Source organism: Bacillus rossius, chromosome 1, assembly GCF_032445375.1.
Source record: "Bacillus rossius redtenbacheri isolate Brsri chromosome 1, Brsri_v3, whole genome shotgun sequence".
Taxonomy (NCBI): domain Eukaryota; kingdom Metazoa; phylum Arthropoda; class Insecta; order Phasmatodea; family Bacillidae; genus Bacillus; species Bacillus rossius.
Window position 1 is genome coordinate 127,308,658 of NC_086330.1, and position 21,721 is coordinate 127,330,378.

Genomic DNA, 21,721 nt, shown 5'->3' on the forward strand with positions numbered 1-21,721 from the left:
ACTACACGTCACCAAATTATCACACGCTTCCGAGCTCCACAGAGAGGAGAAATCAGGACATAAAGGTACAATTGCATTTAGGGGTCTGCAAGGATCACTCCACCTGAGCGCAACTTATCCCCGCCATACTTCTGTGTCTGAGATGACAAGAATGAGGCCATGGGCAAATCACCTGTCACCATCCTGCAAGGACACCAGTTGCTATTACAGTCGCGAGCACCAGCATCATCAACAGGAGCAAATGCTCGCCTAGGTCTAGTAGTAACAGGCACGATACATCGCAGGTGCAAAACCACCACAATCCATTAAACCGGGTGACCTGGTGTGTGAGGAAACAGCAGAATTTCTGCACTGGGCTAGCTCTGAAGTGGAGCGGCCCATACATCTTCACGAGTGTACCCGACAGTAGAGTGTGGTGCATCAAGTTGCATCGTGAACAGATGTGACTCCTAAAAGGAGGAACTCATGTCCAACCACCACATGCAAGCAGACTTTAGCCAGCAGCGAAGAAATTACACGAGCTAGGTGATAGGACAGAAGGCCAAAAACACGTGAGAGGATGGGACCACCGGGAGGAAGGAGATAATGGATACCCACATACCACATGGACCAATCACCCGAAGTCGTGCCAAACAACAGCAAAATCATGACCTCAGTATTTCCACGCAGAATAACACATCACCAGCCTATCATGTACGAGTTACTCGGCAAGTTACTACCCGCTCTACTAAGACAAGCTACCCACCCAGTGAACATACAAAGGGGCCAGCAAGATACCATCCCTGCGACGTTCCCGCCGATATGGCAGGCACCGAAAGTTATGGTGGAGAGGGCAAGGACACTCCTGCATCAACTCAAACCAAGCGAGTCATCGGATGCGGTCAGTGAGACATCTTGGCAGTTGGCTACAGTGATGAATCGCCCTAAATGCCGAATCTACCTACCAGCATGATTATGCGATGGCAACAGCGGTGTTCGGTAGACTAGCACCCGTCTGAACCACAAGTGCATGCAGGTTGCTAGATGGGGAAGCAGCCTGGAGTATGTCACGCAAACACATGACATTGGGGCCCTGGTCTCCAAAATTGATGTGAGCCTCCTTTATTGGCATTCAGCCAACCGCCCATCTGGCCGTGTAACATCAGCTTTGGAGTGGAAGCTTGACTTCGGTAGGTCGATAGAAACAGTTTATGAGAGACGTGAGGTAGGAGGGAGGAAGTAGGTGTGGGTAGTGGGACAAACATTAAATATATATGACATTGGTTTGTGTTATTAAAATAAGTTAACCCTTTTACATATAATTTTATAATGTTGTGATGGGTTAATAATCAGATTATCAAATTAAATTTACTATCACCCATTTTAATATAATCCCTGAACACTATTTTCATCCTTTATCTACCTGTATGTTATCAACATTTGGAGAGAGAAAAAAATTATGCTTCAAATTAATTTTTTTTACATCCTTATTGATTTATTCATATGGCAAAAGCAGAAGTTACACCATTGGGCTAAAGTATAAAACATTAAGAAATTTATTTATTTTTGGAATTACTATCAGTATTGGGTACAATCTCTTAAAAAAATATAATAGTAATTTATTTTAATTGCTTTGAATTTATACTAGCTACAAACAGTTTTTTTGGTTGCGAGAGCAAATTTTCCCATTTAACATCGTGCAAGAAATAACTTGACAGAGTGGAGATGTGGCGGACATGTCTCGGTAGCATTGCTGCTTGGTGATGTTGCCCGGCACCATCTCTCTCAGGAAGAGGAACCTCCTGCAGGGAGGCAGGTTACAAACCATCTGGCTCGTGTAGCATACTGAGATACGTCACCTGTGCTGGAGAACGTGAGTATGCAGGCTATCCTGAACTAGATGACCATGTGTTCTGGCTCATGGACATGCCCCTACCAGACTAGCACTCTCACTAATTTGCTTACCAAGAGGAAAGGTGTCTATAGGATTCAATAATTACTTACAATCCATTCCCAGCAGTGTTTAGTTTGTATTGTAGCACTTGTGGGTGCTAGCAAGTACACTATTTAAATATTACCACATATAGCAGGCCTTAATTTGTACTGGGGACTTTAATAGAATAACACACAAGAAAGGTTGCAAAACATACAGATTAAATAAAAAAATAGCATAATGAGGTTCAAGCAAATACAGTGGCAGCGCCGCAAGACAAGTCCAGAGCGCTACTGACACATGGTGTTCCAGAAAGTGACTGAGCACTATATTAATAGGTACTGCTGTCGGCCGGGGTCTCGGGTTCGAGTCCCGCGACAATTCTAAGGGGCTGGTGGTGCTTTATGGTGGGTGCGGGCCGACACACACACACACACACACACACACACACATACACACTTTGGCGGGCGGTTAAACGCCGGGGTCATAGAGGGTGGTGGTGGAAGGAGGGGGCTTGCAGCTGGTTAGAGGGGAGGTGGTGGCACATCGGGCTCAGAAGGGCGCAGTCCGGGACAATGTCAGTGTCAATACACTGTACAACACTGCACTGCAAGTTAATACACCATATAGCACCAAAACGCACTTAAAATCATGAAATAAATCAACATTTTTTAAAAATCAAATTTTAACTTAAATCAAAAAATATAATCTATTAAAATATTAAATTAATGAATGTAACTTATTTAACATGGAGTTTGTACCAAAATGTATGTACTAAAAAAAATTATCTTAAAACTGTTATTACTAACTCAATTTTACATTACGTTAATATATTTCTCAAACATACAAATACCTTCCAATGTATGTTTTTATTGTTCTGAGTAGCCACGTGGCAGCCAAAGCATTAAGATGTGGGTCAGGTAAACCTACCCCAGGATGTCAGCCCCCCAGGGCACTGCTATTGCAAAGGCGGTTCATATTTTCAAATATATGTACTTGGCTTTATACCTAGGGGGCCACCACATGTGTTACAAGCATGTGGACCCGGCGACTCTATTCTCAGGGCTGTGACGATGCCCATGTCCCCCAGTATCAATAAAAGCACGTAATTACATACCCTCTCAGCGGGGGTCACGCTATTTATTAAAACACACAATAAGGTAGGCTATCGAAGGCGGCCCACACGCCTCAGTCTTCTCCCCGCGTGGCCACGTGCACAAAAGACACTGATATGTTAATTAAATAAAACTTAAATAAAGCAGTCTACTGCCCGAGGTAAGTCCTGAAGTTAAAGAAAAGGCTGTATATACATGAAATAGCTAGATGGACGCGGATATGTAATAGTGGAGAGTTGCAGACAACTTGCGCGTGAAGCTCCTTCCTTCAGGCAGCGGCGGCGACAGACTCCCTTCCGGAGTGCCCTCAAGGCGGGTCCACCACTCACATCTGGCCAACGACTGTTAACATGTATTTAAATAAAGTGTGCCCCCGGAAAAGGAATGAACATACATAAACCCTTAATTAGTCTACTGGCTGTAAACAATAAAATTACATAACTAATTTAATATTAAAATATACCGTGTTTTATCGCATAATCGTCGCACGCGCGTAATCGTCGCAACCATATTTTAAGCTGTCAAAATTGGGATAAAAAACTTCTCGCGTAAACGTCGCATGATGTTTTTGGTCCCGCTAGTAGATGCCGAGCGCTTTGTGTAGGTATCTTTTCCGTATAAAACGATGTATTTTAAAGTAGAAATCTAATATTTATTCGGTCATTACCACTTACTTAATAAATTAACGGAAAAATACGAAGTTGTTTGACGTGTAAATTTTCTTATAAAGACGTTTTTAAACGTAATTTCCTTTATTGGATCGTCTGCATCGCCGCGGTGTAAGTATAATCTAAAATTTAATTTCGGTCATTACCACTTATTTATTTAATTAATGGAAATACAAAGTTGTCTGACGTGTAAATTTTCTTTTAAAGACGTTTTTAAACTGTATTTCTTTATCTGATTGTCTGTGTTACAGCGGCGTACCGCTTATAAAAATGTAGCCAGCGCATCATTCATGTTTGGTTATTTTGCTTCCCGTATAGAGCGCGCGCACGTAGTCGAATATCGATATCTCGCCGATTGGATGCAACGCGCGCTCTCTGTCAGGTGCCGAGTTAACTACATTTGATAGCCCGCATTCTTTCATGGCAAGTGTGTACTACGACACGTTAGTTTACGTCAGATTCACGTGGCTTGCGTTCACGTTAGAGTTTTGGTTTTTCTATTTAAAGTTGAAGAAAGGTTTTTGTTTAAGGAATTATTAATATAGATTGTTTGGCGTGCTCTTGTATACTCCACCTTTTTTTTTAAATAAATGTACTTTCTATGAACGGGTTTTGTTTTTATGAATAACTTTACCTGACAAAATTTTTTTTCCGCATATTCGTCGCACCCCTACTTTTCAAACCTGATTTTAGAATAAAATGTGCGACGATTATACGAGAAAACACATAGTCTGCCTTGGGAATATTCGTCCTCGCTCAGCATCATTCGGGAGCGAAGCACTGACGTCACACCGGTGGGCACGGGCCGACACACGCACACACACACTACGGCGGGTGGTTTGAAACACCCGGGTCATAGAGGGTGGTGGTGGGAGGAGGGGCCTGCAATGGCGAGACGTGAGGCACATCGGGCTTTAGGAGGGCGTAGCCCCGGTCGATGTCAACACTACTAGAACTATTTAATAATTACACTGGGTGTTCTGGTAAGCGTTAGATTCATTCAAAACACTATGCGGCTCTTACTTGGTCGTGCCCTGCCTCTACATGGAACCAGGGCCCATCATGATATGCTTCCTGTTGGGCTGGTGAACGATAACTGATGACTACGTGTTCCGCAAAACAAGTTGCGAGGGTTACTGACCCATGTGACGCTGCTCCTGCCGTAGCTCAACAATTGCGTGGGACGTTATTTAGTAAGCCCGGTGGTTGAAGATTCATTAGGAACCATATAAACATAGCGGAAGTGATAGCCAGCGACATGGCTTATATTAAAATAAAAGTTTGACATCTAAACACACAACATAAACTCTTTTCACAAAGACACTAAAACCTGTGAATCATCACGTACTCTGAAAACTGTAAGGCAGGACACTTGTGGGGGCTGTGTGTGCCTACCACTGGGACGAAGTTAAAATCTCTCATGCTTCGGTTAAATTCAGCTCACGGTCGCATTCCAGTGACAACTCCATGATGAGTGAAGCAGTGAAAGAGCCATAAGGCAAGAAACCAGTACTGGGTGATAAAACCCTCGCAAGTACGAGTATTAGGTTAAGCGGTGGTCATCTGAACACTAACAAGAGGCTAGCAGCTGCACTGAGAGAGAAGTGGTTTTGAAAGAACTTACTATTGCTGTGATGGTAATGCCTTTTATTCACTTAACACTGTTCTTCCCTGTACATGGACTGGTTGCTCAGTGCTCTTACATTAGCTGAGACTCGAACATGGGACCTCGGTCGCAATTAACCACTCCCCCGGCGCATGTGAGGCTTGTGGCCTGCTGGAATCTACTTCTGCTAGTCATTTAACGACAAAACATTATCTCTGCCTAATTACTAATACTGCCCTAACATCTGTCCAAAAACAACCATCCTTGGAGCTTGCTAAACACACACTGTGAATTATAGGGGGGTGAGGGGAATTGCGACTTGGATGCTGCGTGGACCACTGCACACATTCAATGCCTTCACAGTCTTATTGCTAAATAAATCCTTTAATATTAAGTTCTCTTACAGTAAACAGATATGTTAGCGTTGACAATCATTAACTGACTGGTCTGTTGCACTTCTTTTCATCGACAAAAATAGAAAAACCCTTAGGGCCAACCATCACTCGGGCGATAGTCGACCGATTGATAATGGCGGTAGTTCAATGCACTGTACTAGTTTGCATGGGCAGTATGTGGGTCTCACATTCATGGAACCTGCACTTATGGGGCATCGACGAAGCAAAAGGACCCGTGTGACCAGAGGGAGCACAGTAATGTAAAATTAATACAATTAACTTCTATTTTTGGAAGGAAAACAACACCTTTTGAACAGACATTCATTTGCAACAGCAGCAAGTCAACAATTTGCTATTGCAATCACACACTTTTGAGTACACAAAAAAGTGACAAAAAAAAACTACAACTTCCACATGTCTATCGCAGACAAAAGCTTGGTGGTCAATTTTAAAAGCTCTCAATTATAGCCTCTAACATGCAAATACATTACACACTACTTTTCTTTGTATTCAAAAACCCTATGTTAGTTCAGATAAAAAAAATTTCTCTTCATAAGCACAATAAGAACAAAAATAAAAAAATTAAATATTTACGTACATATGCCACTTGCATCATCATAAAAAAATACATTCATACTCAGTAAGCAAGCTATACAATAAGCTGTTTCTCAAACAGGTAACTCTTTAAAGAACAAATAAAATACTTTTTGATTGCTCACTATTTTTATTCTATCGATGAATATTTTGTGCTATAATCAATATGTATACACATAAATTTGTCATTTTAGTGTTCAGAGCAGCTTTTAAATTTTGTTTTTACATGATATTGCTGTCAGTGAAATTCACTACCATGACAGTGGCAGCATTTCAGATAGCATAAAGGTAAGAAGAAATATTGTTTTATTGACTGAATTTTTGTATAACAAGGCTTGTCCAATATAACTGTGCAAATTTGTACACTCAAAAGTGATTCAATTGATGCAATTAATTAAACTGAACTGAAATGTCATTTCATTCAAACTAAGAAAACTTTCAGCCTTGCAAACACTATATGCAAAAAAACTAATAGAATATAAAATATAATCTATTATTACTAATTGACAACTCAGTCAGTCAGTACAACCAAACTAAACTACATTAAAACTTGACTTCCGCAGCAGTGCTCGGTTTTGTTTAGTTAATTTAAGATCTTTATGAAGAAATATTTTGAAAATATGAATACAAAAGTAAAATCTTGTATAAATCACCCAGCCGTGAAAACACAAAATAACTGAGAGTGACGCCAACACAATAAGCTAAGTGAAAATTCTAATCACAAATATTTGTCTGAGGTTTTACCAGGAGCAGATAACATGTGAAACATATATTGTTAAAAAATGTAATTTGCGATGCTGTAGCCCAGAGGTAAAGGTCACCATGTCACTTAATTGTAATTTTACAGGAGAGCAAGTATTGAGTCAAGTACACATCGTGTTCTGTACCTCTAAATGCAATTGGACATGGTGTCCTTTTCCTCTGAGGTACTATAATATATTGCTATATTATAATTGAAATAAATCAATTATTGTGAAAATATATTTAACCTGGCATACTATGATTTGGCAAATTCTGTAATCTGGCTCCATTGAGCCGCCCGCATTGTTTTTTTTTATTGGATTCTGAAAGTTGACCTCGATCGTCACGTCACATAACTGCGCTGCTGGCTCTTTTCTAGTTCGATCACAGAGTTTTTGTTATTGTTGGTTTTCATTTCAGTGACAGTGATTCCTGTTTCCTAACAAGTTACTTTTTCACACTGATTCCTGTCTAGCTATACTGAAGTTAGATAATGTACAAAAGTCACTGATCCCGAACAGTACAGCAAGGGTGGCTCCAGGGTAGGCAAGGTGGGCGACTGCCAGAGGCCCGCGCCAACTTTTTACATTTTTATTTCATTTGTTTGTCGAGTATTCTTTTTTAAAATCTGGACATTAATGGGAAAATAAAAATTAAAGTGCTGGCCAATACAAACTTTAAATTCATGATTTCGTTTTAGAAAAAACTATCAAATATTTTATTTCCATGTACATATAATTATGCAATATTCCACTGGAAATTGTGAGCATTTATAAAACTGACCTGAATATAATTAATCAGGAAAGAATATCAATATTTATTAAAGTAAACCAGCAAAACCTTAGTCAAAATTTAAGTTCACGGTGGGCTCAATATTTTGTTTGAAAGAGTTAATTTTTCCATTTTTCCGGGAGAGGGGGCCTCCACAAAAGTAAAAGGCCCAGGGCTAGGGTGGAACATGCCGTGTGCGGCAGGGTGGTAACAGCGAGCGCCGCCAGCGTCTACTCCAGCCTCCGCAAGCCGGAGCCGGTCAGCCGACTGTTGTGGACGCGGTACACGTGCATGCGCAGAGAGCTCTTGTTCTTGGTGAGCAGGGCACAGAGCGGGCAGCGGAGCGGGCCAGCGCTCCCCGCGTGGATGTCCCGCACGTGAACCTTCAGGTTGGACCGGTTGGCGAACGAGCGGCGGCACAGCCAGCAGTGTGCCGCCGGCGAGGGGCCTGGAACCACGGGCAAGCAAACCTCAGCCACCATTTCATAACTTAATATTTCGACCAATTTCATTAAGAAAACTTTAAATTAAATATGCGTTCTTATCATTTTTATTTACTAATAGAATTTTGAATATGTCACTTGTATCTTGTATCTATACTAATATTATAAAGCTGAAGAGTTTGTTTGTTTGTTTGTTTGAACGCGCTAATCTCAGGAACCACTGGTCCGATTTGAAAAATTCTTTCAGTGTTGGATAGTACATTTATTGAGGAAGGCTATAGGCTATATTATATTATCAATAACATTAGGGATCCTTACTAAAAGTCCAATTTAGAATCAAATGCGTTGGAGGGGGTTAGATACAACATGCAGTACACGTACGAAGTGTGTGTTGACAATGCCGCAGGCGCTAGAAGTTTATTTCCTATTGCCTATTAACATTGTTGCCACACTAGATGCCTTATCATTCTTAATTTTCCCATACAAGTAAAAAACACCTGTGTGATATTAACAACAAAGCAATCAGTACCCTCATATAGAATACATAGAGATAGTGTGAGGTATATATGTAGATATAAAGAGATAAATACAGATAGAGAGATACATAGATATATAGGACTATAGATGTAGATAGAGATAAATCTATATTTAGAGACATGGATAGATTATTTGTATATGTGTAACTACTTCAAACATATTACAAAACAAAACTGAATGAGGCATTGCAATGCATGCCGAGCATTAGCTAAATAATGTAATCTTTTCAATATTAGTAATCTCTTATTTTTCATTTTTTTTTTCTTTCTCAATTGCTTTATAGAGTCTAGATTACATACAGACAGGTAAATAACTATAAACTGGCAGAACAACATCTGTCGGGATCTGAAAGTGATATAAATTATTTTGCACACTTGACATTCAAATTAAGAAGACAATTACCTACTAACTACATCTGATCTCTAAACAGTTCCCCTTCACCCTGTGTTCAGCCCGGGCAACACTGGGTACTGCAGCTAGTAGATACATAAAATTACTCAAATTGTGGCATATAACAAATTCTATGTATCAAAACAAAAGACAATAAAATTGGAACTATTAAATCTACATAACTTTTTTCAGTCTGTTAATACAAATAAAAAATAAATATACAATGTTAAAACCAAATGTTTCACCTATGCTTTTATCATAGATGACTATATTTATTAAATTACATTTTTCTTTTTCTAGTTAAATTTTTACTTTATTTACTGTTACAATATACTTAGAAATAAAACACACATGAGAAACTAAGCACACAGCGCAGTGCAACCTTGGCATCAGGCAAGTGTCTCGACTTGTACATTGTCTCCTGTTTCAAGAAGCACACTGTCTGATGGCTCGACCGCACAGCAGACATTGCATCGCAAATTCTCACACACTTTGCATCATGAATCCTCACACAAACAATCTCCCTCCACCTGCTACGTCACGTACAAGTAATAACTCCTCTGTGTGTTGTGTATCGACACACTTCATTGTGTTGCTTTGCCCATCTCTATTGTGTCACAGTAATGCCACAACTGTGTCCGTGCATTCTCCTAATTCACTTGTAAGCTAATACAGTAGAACCCCGATTATCCGTGTTAATGAAGGGGACGAGTGAGTCGGATAATCGAAAATCGCGGTTAGCCGAGTCATGCTTGCCTCAAAGGTCATTAGACCACAGACAGCCATCTGTGGACATTCGGAGATTACATATATACACATTATTTGTGTGCGTGTGCGTTGTTGACATAGAAGCGGACTGCTTAGTGCTTGGGCAGCAGTGGTTTTTATGTCTTTCGTGTGCGGAGACGGCACGCGAGTCGTTGTTGCACCGAGGTGTGTGACTAGCCGCCCGCCAGTCCGAGGGCCCAAGACAGCTGATAGCTGCCAAGGTCACGCATTCTTTTCATCGCCCGTAAGCGACGCTGCCACACTTAGCTCATTGCTCTGTTGTCAGTAACACCATCGGGCTGGTTATTGTTTTACAGAACGACTGCCTTCAAAATTCTTTTCGAGATAAGATTTTTCATACCAGTGCATTGAGACTTGATTTGATGGTTTTGAAACGGTGTCTCTGTCTCGTATAATTCACGGTGTTTTTATCCCCCTTTATTTATATGAATTTAAAATGTTAGATTTTTTATTTTTAGCTTGCTGAACGTGGAATTAGTGCAAAAACGGCCTATTATGACTTAGTGTTGCAGATGGGTCGAAAATCTTATAACGACCACCTCTCTATAACGACCCTAATCTCGGGAACCGTGAGGGGTCGTTATATCTATTCTCCGTTCACTCTTAGCTGAGTTTTGAAATAAACAAACACCGTCGTATCACTGCGCCGCGTCAGCAAGTGATATAGGCTGAATTTATCTTGCGTGCCAAGCACTAGTTGCAACACACACACTTCCGTACAGTCGGTGCTCATAAAATAACGGAGAAGTAATATAACAGGAAAATGGTTCTTCTATCAAGCCTAGTTTTTTTAAAAAAATTTACGTCTGCTGTGATAAAATTACGCCACTTAATGGTACACCCTCCGACCTTTTCTGTTGAAACCATTCAAACAAACAAGTGTCCAAGCTGCTAAATGTGGATTCTTTCATCGTCTTGCGTTTATTAAATCCACTTGAAGTGTCAGCCTATGAAGCAAACTGAAGGATTTTTTCGCGATTTTTTATGATGTCGCGCACTGTTGTGTTACCAACATTAAACTCAGTCGCAAGTTTGCAATCGTTTCTCCACTCTGAAATCTTTCTATAATTTTTGTTTTGCTGTCGATGGACAGTACCACTCGCTTTCTTTTCTGTTCATTTGATGACATGATGAAATGTTGCGCTCAACACTTCCGCACAACACTACGGTATAATCCGTCGGAATGCAGATCACTGTTACAATACATAAAATTATCACCACCTTCACGCTTCAACAACGTACACTAATGGAATGGACTGTCTCCATGCGCCGGGTAATCTCTGTGGCACGGCGCCGTGCTGCGCGCGGGAGTGTACAGTCCGGTCATGCGAACGTGGAATCGTGCACCAGTGTATAATCTATTCACGTAACATGAAACACAAAAATATTATTTACATACGTATGTATGTAATAGTATTTTTTTTAAAACTTTCTGTGTATATAAACATAACTGAGTCAAAGTACTTTGACCAACATACATTTTGCAAAGTATTTTAACATTTACATACATTTTGAATCTTTGGTTATATGTAACTAAAAAATTGGACTTGATGGACATAAATCGCGGTTAATCCGCGAATCGGATGATCGAGTCGCGGATAATCGGGGTTCTACTGTACTAATACTAATAGAATAATTATTCTTGTTGTTTTCTAAAGCATATTTGAAATATAACATTGAAAAAAAAAATTATTATCTTGTAGATTCTCTGAATACTATGGAAATTACTGGACATATATAGTGTAAAATTCACAAAACATTAATTGCAGAACATGTAACTCAAACTTTGAATGTCCAGTGTGCATTATTACATGGTTAATGTTTATAGCGGGATTCTTAAAATTGTGTTTAGTTCTCCATTATGGTCTTTTGGCTTTCAGCTTCTTTAATCACAGCTAACGAAACAATAACCAAAACGATAATTACAATTCTGTACTGATAACCAAACATTAATATCTATAGGCAACTCTACGGCATGGTTCTAAACTACGACATGCAGTCACAAATTTTAACAAAAGAAAAAAAAAATAATCCTACCTTTCTATTTACACTATTATTTTCATGTATGATATCAAATAAGCAGGGTTACAGATCACTTTCCAGCAAATCTCTCAACAGACCTTTACTCCTGGTATCTTAAAAGAAAGAAAAGGCGAAGGAGATACGTCTGTCCTCCTCTCTTTCACCAAATGCTACACAAAACCTTCAACTGATTAATACAAAATTATAATCAAGAACATATATGTTAACTGCAAAGCTCAGGAACACTGTTTTTTATGGCAATTTCGGTGTAATATATGAAAAAAAAATTTTATTGCAAAATAAGAAAAAATAAACGGAAAAAAAGGTAGGTCCATCTGATGAAAATAACAACACACTTGTTTATTTTGTTATCATTAAAAGATAATTCATGTAAGTAGAACATTTAGTTACTTTTCTAATGCCCACTATCTTATTTAATTGTATCCTAAATTTGTAACATGGACAGAAGTGACACTGTGTTCAAAAACTATAATTAAAATACAATTTGAATGTTTTACCAACGTGTCAGCTCATTATCTTACACATGCAAACAACACTCACTGGACCAACACAAAAAACACGTAAATATTAGCTGTATTTTACCACAACATTTTGTGACTTAGCAAACAATACTGTCTAACTAACATTATTAATGAAATTGACTATTTGGTTTCAATGCACTCCAGCAGACCTTTAATATCCACCGATTTTTACCACAAATATCCTAGATGCAGCAGCATCTTTGCCAAAAATGGAACCGCCTAAATACATAAAGCATATTTACTAACTCCAGTAGGCTCTATGCTGATGTGACAGAAGTGTGGTTGGTTACCCTTGCTTCATAGTAAAAAAAAAAATCAAAATGTTTTAAAATAAAAAAATAGCATTACTTTAAATACATTTTATACATACGCGGAAATAAGCAGTTTTTTTTAATGAAATGGTAATTATGCGGTAATGTTAGTGTTAGCTGAACAATGATTTGTTGTTAGCAATATATATGACCAGTGTGTCCATATAATTATTTTTGTTTCCTCATTCTATTAGTTTATGTCTTGGCTTTTGTACTGCACAACAATCAATTTGTGCTAGTTTCCTTTGTTTGTGTGGTCAAATGTCAAATCTCTACATAATCAAAAATTAAGTCAATAGCTGATTCACACCTGAAACTATTAAAAACAAAATAATAGTGGAAATAAGGTGACACACACTGCTCATATTACCAAATTATATTTATTTTCATTTATTTTACACCAGATTTGATGAACAAACAACTAGATTGATGAACATGACTTTTTACTCAGTCAGAGTGAAAAAAAAAAAAAAATCAATAAAAACTAAGAAAAGTACAATAAGATAAGAAAAAGCTAATTATAAACACACTGATGTGAAATAACACACATTTGCCGCACAAAATATACATCTCATCTGCTAAGTATCATTTACCTACTCCAACAAGATATATTTTTTTAATAAATATAGTTTAAAAAACTAAAGAAACATGCTTTTAAAGATTATCAAACTAAAAAGTAAAAAATAATTTTAAAATTTAATTTATGACAATAGTATATAAGCAATACTAGTATAAATGAGAAAAAAGCTTGAGGCGCTTTGTTCCATATTTTTTGTATTATAAGCGCCCCATGCTTTTTTCTCATTTATACTAGTATTGCTTATATACTATTGTCATAAATTAAATTTTAAAATTATTTTTTACTTTTTAGTTTGATAATCTTTAAAAGCATGTTTCTTTAGTTTTTTAAACTATATTTATTTTTAACTTTTTAGTTTGATATTCTTTAAAAGCATGTTTTTTTTGTTTTTTAAACTATATTTATGTATAATTATCATAGGGAAATGAGTTACCGACACCACCTATTACCATCTGAGATAACTATTTGGAGTTGCAACGTCACAAAGAAATGGTAAAGTCTCTCCGAATCATTTACAGTTAGATGTATGGATATAATCTTAGAATTTACCGGAGAAAAAAAAAAAAAAAAAAAAAAACATTTTTTTTTCGGCGTGGCCGGGAGTAGAAACCACGATCGCTGAATCCGAAAGCTGACGTCACAGAAGTCGCGCGCCTTAGACCGCTCGGCTAACGAACGTAATGAAATTGGTGGGACAGTTTACAGTGATGAGCCACTCACTCTTAGTCGAAAGAGTTACAGACGGACAGACAAACATACAGGTGAAGCTAATATAAAGCATGTAAAAATAAAATCAGTTAAATGAAAATATAATTCACAGTTTTTTTTTTTCCCCAGTAACTATTCATCAAATGTGCATTACAGACTGTGATTGTAAATTATTTACAACCTTAAGTCCGAGTCACTCTAGAACATTTTCAGCAAACATGGTTCAGGAATACAACATTACAGTATTTACTCGAATATGAGATGCCTTTGGTTCTGAGATGAACTATTCTTTCAGTCATACATTTATCTGCAACTGTATGACACACTTCAATTTGACATTGTCCACCCCTTTCCCACTGCACCGTGCCTCTGGCCAGTGCGTTCACCACTGCATGTGTGCATGTGCACGAGTGGCAGTCGAGAGGTGACCCCAGGGCCGAGCCCAGCGCTCCGCTGCTACATGTGTTTGGGCCCCGCGCCGGCCCATTTCATTTCCAATTTTCATTTTTAAAAATATGGGTGTTATTGGGAAAGGAAAAACTTAATTTTTTTTCGATCATGCAATTTCAAAGTAATTCATTTCCAATTCATATTTTTGTATAAGGAAATCTATCATAGATATTATTACCTCTTATAACGCAATTTTACAGGAATTTGATAGTAAGAATTCATAAAACCAACCGAGAATAATTTATTAGGAAAGAATACAAAAATTTCTCGAGATAAATGAGAAAAAGAATATTTGGCTTTGAAAAATTTGTTTTAAAAATTTATTTTTCAAAATTTCTGGGGGAGAACACTCCCCCCCCCCCCACCCCCTGGGTGAGGCCCCTCTTCAAACTATGATGGCCCCGTAACAGTAAATGGCCCAGGGCCCCGCAAAGTCTTAGGTCGCCACTCGAGGCAGTTCAAGAGGTGCATTAGCAACCCTCGAGCACTGGCTTCAGTGTGTCTGTGGCGATATTTAGTCATTCTTAAGAGATTTTTGAAGTTAAACTTCTTTACAGCTGGTAGGATGATTCAAGGTGATAACTCATCAGATAATAACGAAAAGTGCAAGATTCAGGTGTGGGATGCTCGATGGTAGAGGGGTGTGGAAGAGGAATATTGAGCACCCCACTCATTCTCTGGCAAGCCTTAATGAAGTGAAGATAAAAGTGCTATACTTTTTGCTATGCTAGGAAGGACAAATAGTTTTCTCTTTAAAAATTTAATTAGTTTTCAATTGTGAAAATTTGTACAGCCATTTTTAATAGTGTTAGTACATGTTTTTAGAATGTTAATGTATATTTTGTACAATAAAAAATATTGTTTCATCAATTTAAGATAAAAAATATATAATTATAGTTAACTGCTGAGATCACACTCCAAACCTACAAAAATAAAAGTTGGTAAACCTGCTGACCGCCGCTCCTCATGAACACAGCCTGATGGAAACAGTGTGACAAACTATTTCAGGCCATCTCCCAGCATCACATTTCACAGAAATGATGGTATTTAGTACGTTTATTTTTATCCTTCAAGTGGATTATTGAAGTGTGAAGTTTCACTTCTATGGAGCGTGATGGCCACACAGCTTTTTTTATGTAAGAGTGATTTTATTTAACCATGTATTAATACCATTTATGACTTTCAGATGGCACTTTCTAAAATCTCAACATACAAATTACACCTTTCTTTCTTATTTAACTATTGAGTTGTTTATTTTCAACACTAAAAACAATTACAACACCTTAAACCCCACAATTTAAAAAAAACATCTAATGACTGCAAATGTTACTGTGGACAAAATTGTAAACATGATGTGTGTGTATCACATTACTTGTAAGGTTTCCCACAAATTATTTCAAATAACTTGTAATGTTTGTTATATCAGGGTAAATGCAAACTTAAAAAAAATCTGGAATACCCAACCAAGGGCCCGAGTATTTGCACCCCTTACGGCTCCATGGACCTGCTGCTGCCATTCTCACCAAACTCATCTTACACCAGCGAGAGAGAGAGAGAGAGAGAGAGAGAGAGAGAGAGAGAGAGAGAGCAAGAGAGCAGACATGTCTCTGCATCGCTGTGTCAGCTCGACCACGTGGCGTCAATCAGTCCTCACCTACGCTGGCTACATGCAGATAGACAATGTCAGCAGTTACCAGAAAATGTAACATGTCAATCACTGATAAACATGATTCTTGAACTTATACAGGATGAGTTCCATTAATTTAAAGTGATAGCACAGCATGTTGAGGCCCCCGTTTACCCGGGCACACACATGGTGTGCAAGCTTCAGAACAAACCATGTAATTTGATAACTGCTCCTAATATCATAGTGGTGTTTGTTTATGAAAAGCTTTTAAGAAGACAGTGAGGGTGGATGAATAGTTTCATAAAATTTCATTTTTAAACTGTATTTTTAGGAAAGTGAAAAATAATTTTTTGACATGAAATGCCTGGTACAGATTCTTAAAAGCACTCAAAGGCCTTATTACACTTTTATCTTCATTTCTCCGTCATATAATTTTATGGTTACCGCTGAAATCTCATAGTTGCCTTGTGCATGATGAGAAGACTGTGTGCCAGTTCAGGGCCTTATGCTTAGAGGCGATACCGCGCTAGAAGCACCAGCGAGCGTCATACTTGTCATCCCGCTTCACTAACACAGATACACCCCTGTCTAGTCAGGTGCCTAAAGGCGTGTGGCCCAAGAGACAGTGCATGTCACTATAATTTAATGGTATCCCCGTCGCTGGAAGCGGGGCAAGTTTTGGCCCCATCAGAAAGATACAGGAAATTCTCTCACCGACGACTGAGAATGAGCACTGATAGAATGAATGGACCTGGGAAATGGAAGAATCTAGAGAAAACCCACCGGCTCACTGCAACCTACACATGTTTCCCGCTTGCAAAAAATCCATGTTTGACACTGCTGGGAATCGAACCCTGATTGTCTTCATTGAAGAAAGTGATCTGACCACTCATCCCCGTGGCTCCTTCCAACTTTAAATGAAAAGAAGTTGTGTTTGACATGTTCAGGCTCTGTCTAAAACAGCAAGTTGGATATTTCATTTTCTTGCCAAAACTATTATTTGAGGGATATTCCTGTAAATTAATTATGATAATAATATAACATTTGTTGATTAGTCACAAATTTTGTCAACAGATATTTACTTAATTACTGAGTGTTATCTAAAAGTGTTAAAAAGACACACAAAGTCTCCAATTGTACTGGGGTGTTTGTATGAACCTCCACAAGTTGTGACTGAAACCTGTAAAATAACTTAGATTCACCAAAAATACTCTCAAAAATCCTAGCGAAGGACTGCTAGAACATGACTCATAGCACAGGACTACTATCAGAGTGGGAAAGGATGGGGAGGGGGAGGAGTGTTATTCTCTGTAAACAAGAAACCTTACATTTAAAGATTTTCAGTTTTCATGGTTAGAGCAAGCCAAGCAAGTGTTGAAAAATGTATACTTTCCCCACTAAAAACTTAAGACAACTCACTATAGATTTCAACTAATTTAATGAATTTTTAAGGATTGTTATTCATTTATTTAAACCACCTACCCCCACCTTGTTACATTTGGTGACATTTTAGTGATGTTTCTGCAGCTCGCAAATAATGTTTTGCAAGCATTTGGAGACAAAATGTATGACCAAACAAGTGCAAAAGAGCTGTTGACATAAATTTACAGGAATAAACCTACCGAACTAGCAATGATGACAAGGAAATGAACATAGTATGTGAGACAGAGCCTAGATGTCCTGGTGGCCTTCTGAAATAAACTACAGCCTTATTTACTGTATCCCTATTTTATGTGACTAGCCACCACTGCTTTGAGATAAATCCTATATTAATGCCTCATTTAATAACCTATTTTTAGTTATACATTTCCCAGTGATGTTTGTTAATTTTCTTGTAAATGTAGGATGTAATTGATTGAATGTTGCACGCCATTTTTAAAGCTTAAGATTCAATACATAGGTGCATGTGTCTAGGAATGAAGCACATTAGGCAAACGTAAGACAACATTAGTGGGACATGTTTTGAAATCCGACTAAACTCAGTAATTACTGGAGGCAGAAGCAGTTCAGTTGACGGCATGCATGTCGTAGACGTGCATCTTGAGACTCTTCATGTTCTTGAGCAGCTTGCCGCAGCGTGGGCAGGGGAACGGGCCGCGCAGCTCCCCATGGATGTTGGACATGTGACACTGCAGCGTGCCCTTGCTGCAGAAGCTCTTGCTGCAGACGGGACACACGAGCCTCCGGCCCCAGGCGACACCTGCAACAACGTCATTCATTATTTCATTGTTATTACTACATGTGCGACCGTAACTTGTGATGAAAGTCGGCATTATAGTTGTATTACTAAGTAACAGATTTCTCGGTAAAGTTATTTAAAAAAAACAAGATTCATATTACTATTCTAGATCCTAAATGTACTTTATTTTATTTTTTAGCATATTCTGAGAATACATCTGTGATTTATGCCTTATTTAATGCCAATGTAGCGACAATGCATCCATGTTCATGAATATAAAGTAAGTTTCCCAAATCAATACATGCTTCATAATTTTTTATATAATAACGAATTAAAAGTACAATACAGAAGAACCTCGTTAATCCGTGATGCGCTAATTCGGGAATCAGATAATCCGGGACAATTTAAAAGAGCAGAAAAAAAGAGAAGTAAAAATTGTCAGCGCTTAAAATTAACGTCACGCGGGCCGGCGGCCGGCAAACACTGCAAGCCATCGTGTGGGCCGCCAAACTCTGCAACGCTGTTTGTACCGACCCTTTCAGCTGTCATATTTGTCACTCTTTAAACTTGAGGGGGATGTCCTGACCTCTGCTTCCCGTCTCCCTTTGTTTGAATGTTGTTTCACGTGCTGCTCAGTTACTTTCCACCCGCCAACGCACGGCAGGCGCCTGGCGAGTGACGTGTCTGGCTGGCATTCGGCTGTGTGAAGGGAAGAGGGCGGAGGGGGGGGGGGGGGGGGGGGGGCTACCCAAAATTTGTGTGTGCAAGGTCAGCACGATCTTATCTTTCTCTCTTCGGCTGTTGTAAATTACCGTGAACTAATGGCTAGGCAGTGCTGTATTTTTTTAAGCAGAGACACTAATTCGAAGAAGGCCGGCCCTTACCGTGATCAGATTATCCGGGTTTATTATTTTTTTTTACAGGATTTCAATTATCCGGGCATCGGCGGGTCCCAATTAACACGAATAATGGGGAGTTTACTATTTTTTATCCATCTGCTGCCAAGACGCAGTAAGCCTCGGGAGATGTTACGTCACATGACCTTGGCCTTAACCGAGCTGCACGCCGGTGTCTGAGAAGCTTGACAAGACCTTCCGGCCTTTTAATCGCTAGTCCGTGAAATTCGGTAATCCGTGATTATCTCGGTCCCGACCATCACGTATTAACGAGGTTCTACTGTACCTCAATAGAATGTGTTCCAAGGAAAACGTAAACAGGCCAAGTAAATTGTAAGCATTTAAGTTTTTAAAGTACTACTTTTACATCAATATTTTTCCTCGAATTCCGAATCTTTTCCCTTGAATTTTGAATCTTTCGAATACTAAAGATTTGGTGGGATTCGAGGATTCGACCGGCCCATCCCTAAATAAAACATTTGATACAATTTTCTTATAAAAGTACTCAAAAACAATTTTGAGCTGTTATAGTTTTATCATAAATTAGCTTTGGTAAACATCACAAACCATTGTATTTTTATTGTTCTCAAAGTTTATCTCGAAATAGCATTTCAATAGTACCAAAAAAAAATTTCAAACTAAATTTTCAACTTTTTCAAACTGGTTTGCCAGTCTGAAACTCTTTTTACAAAAGACATGAGTCAAACACTGTAAAATAGTGTGTGCCCATCATGCCATCACAATATGTTTCTTATTATTGATTATAGTGAGTTGACATCGCCTGTACAACAAAAGTAGGTGCATAATTATTTGCTGCTACTGATTGTTTACGGTTAAAATTTGAAATGATTAAGAAAACACCAAAACGCAGCCACACTATAAATCAGTGTCTCGGAACGCGGCCAACAGCTTGCATCAAAGTATGAGTCACATCAGGGATTGTCATAGCAACCAAAACACACACAGGATGACATCCCTCAATGGCAATGAGGCACTTGAAATATTCTGGGCTCAGATAACAAGGGTACTGCGTGGTTGGTGGTTTGTCACCAACGCCACACATCTGGTGGGTTAGCGTCTAGTTTCCGCTGCTGACAAGGTGAGTTGTTGACATTATTTGGGGAGACAGGAAAACTGTTTGCCAATTAACTAACCTTCCATATGTTTTTAAATGTCCTTTTTGTTAGAAATAAACAGTATTTTACATTTTCCTGGTAGAGTTTGCTTTGAGTGTATTGTCCATGATATGTAAATATGAAGTCTAAACAAAAAGGCAAAAACCAGATTTAAATTTTCCAAATTACTTCTTCCGGTGGTGCCGCAGCTGTGGGGCAGAGAAGGCAGTTGCACCACACTGATATAGGTGGGGATATTCCTGGGAGAGGAAGGGATGGGCAGGGGCGGGGGGCAAAGTACACCTTCAAATCATCTGTTCTACCAGAATGTCACATGTTCAAATTAAATCAGTATTCTTTAACTCATCTACAAACAAATGGATCCTCATACAACAAATATGTATTACATATCATTTAATCTTCAATCATGGTTTATAAATTAGATGTTTTGGGTAATTCAAATTAATATGCATTTTGGTGATAATGTAGGTCTACACAAATAAATGTGTTGATTTCATTGATTTTAATAATTTTGTTGTCATTCAGTGGTTGACATAAGAAGAAAAAGTTTGTAGCTGACATCGATAGTAAATATGATTTTTTGGTGAATTATTGCAATGGCTACAGTTGCATGGATGTTAACAGCATACAAACCAATAAAGAACCCTGGAGAGACACAGAGGCAATTTCAAATTTCAATTTACATTCTATTATAGATAACATACTGATGTCGTCCGGGCCTGCGGCCCCTTTGAGCCCGCTATGACACCGCCCAACCACCATCTCTATTCAAACCTCCCGCTCGTGCGTGCGTGTGTGCGTGTGTTTCTAGCCTGGCAAGAGGGCGCTTAGATGCAGTGCGCCGCACCCCTAAATATGTTAATTAATATTGTAATCCTTTTTCTTTCCGCCCCAAAACAGTGTAACGATGGCTATGCATGTATGTCTTTTAATTAATAACTTCATGTCTTTTGTTATTTTTATAAGTCCAAGCACGAACAAGGACGCTCCCTAGCGGGCGACGGTGGAACTAACATGAAACTCATTTGAACCCTGTTTTATGTTTATAAGTAATCATTACAGACGGTCTGGACATGGAAGTAATTTAATAATTATAGTAAAATTAGTTATGTATCTTCTAAGAGTAACCCGGGGCACGCTACAGCAAAGTGTAACGGTAATTGTGTTCGGCGCGAAGGGGCACCATGTTGCCACCTGCAAGCCATGAGCTCAGCCCAGTCTCTCTCTCCCGCCGGCCGAGGGCGGTCGTGTCTCTACCTTGAGGCGACCACGTGCGTGGTCCGCCTCATCACCTAATCTGATTCGTGCC

General features: G+C 38.8%; 1 protein-coding gene across 5 annotated transcripts in view; it reads right to left on the bottom strand.

Moving 5' to 3' along the window:
- Positions 1-5,009: 5,009 nt before the first annotated feature.
- Positions 5,010-21,721, bottom strand: part of LOC134545329 (broad-complex core protein-like) — a 164,751-nt gene continuing 148,039 nt past the window's right edge. For 3 of the 5 annotated variants that reach the window (XM_063388578.1, XM_063388576.1, XM_063388577.1), the window contains exon 5: positions 5,010-8,185. In XM_063388578.1, coding sequence (XP_063244648.1) covers positions 7,890-8,185 — 296 coding nt within the window. In that variant the 3' untranslated portion in view covers positions 5,010-7,889. Of the gene's footprint in view, positions 8,251-17,950; positions 18,402-21,721 lie in introns of those variants that run through there. The other 2 variants (XM_063388586.1, XM_063388600.1) reach the window with 2 other exon arrangements.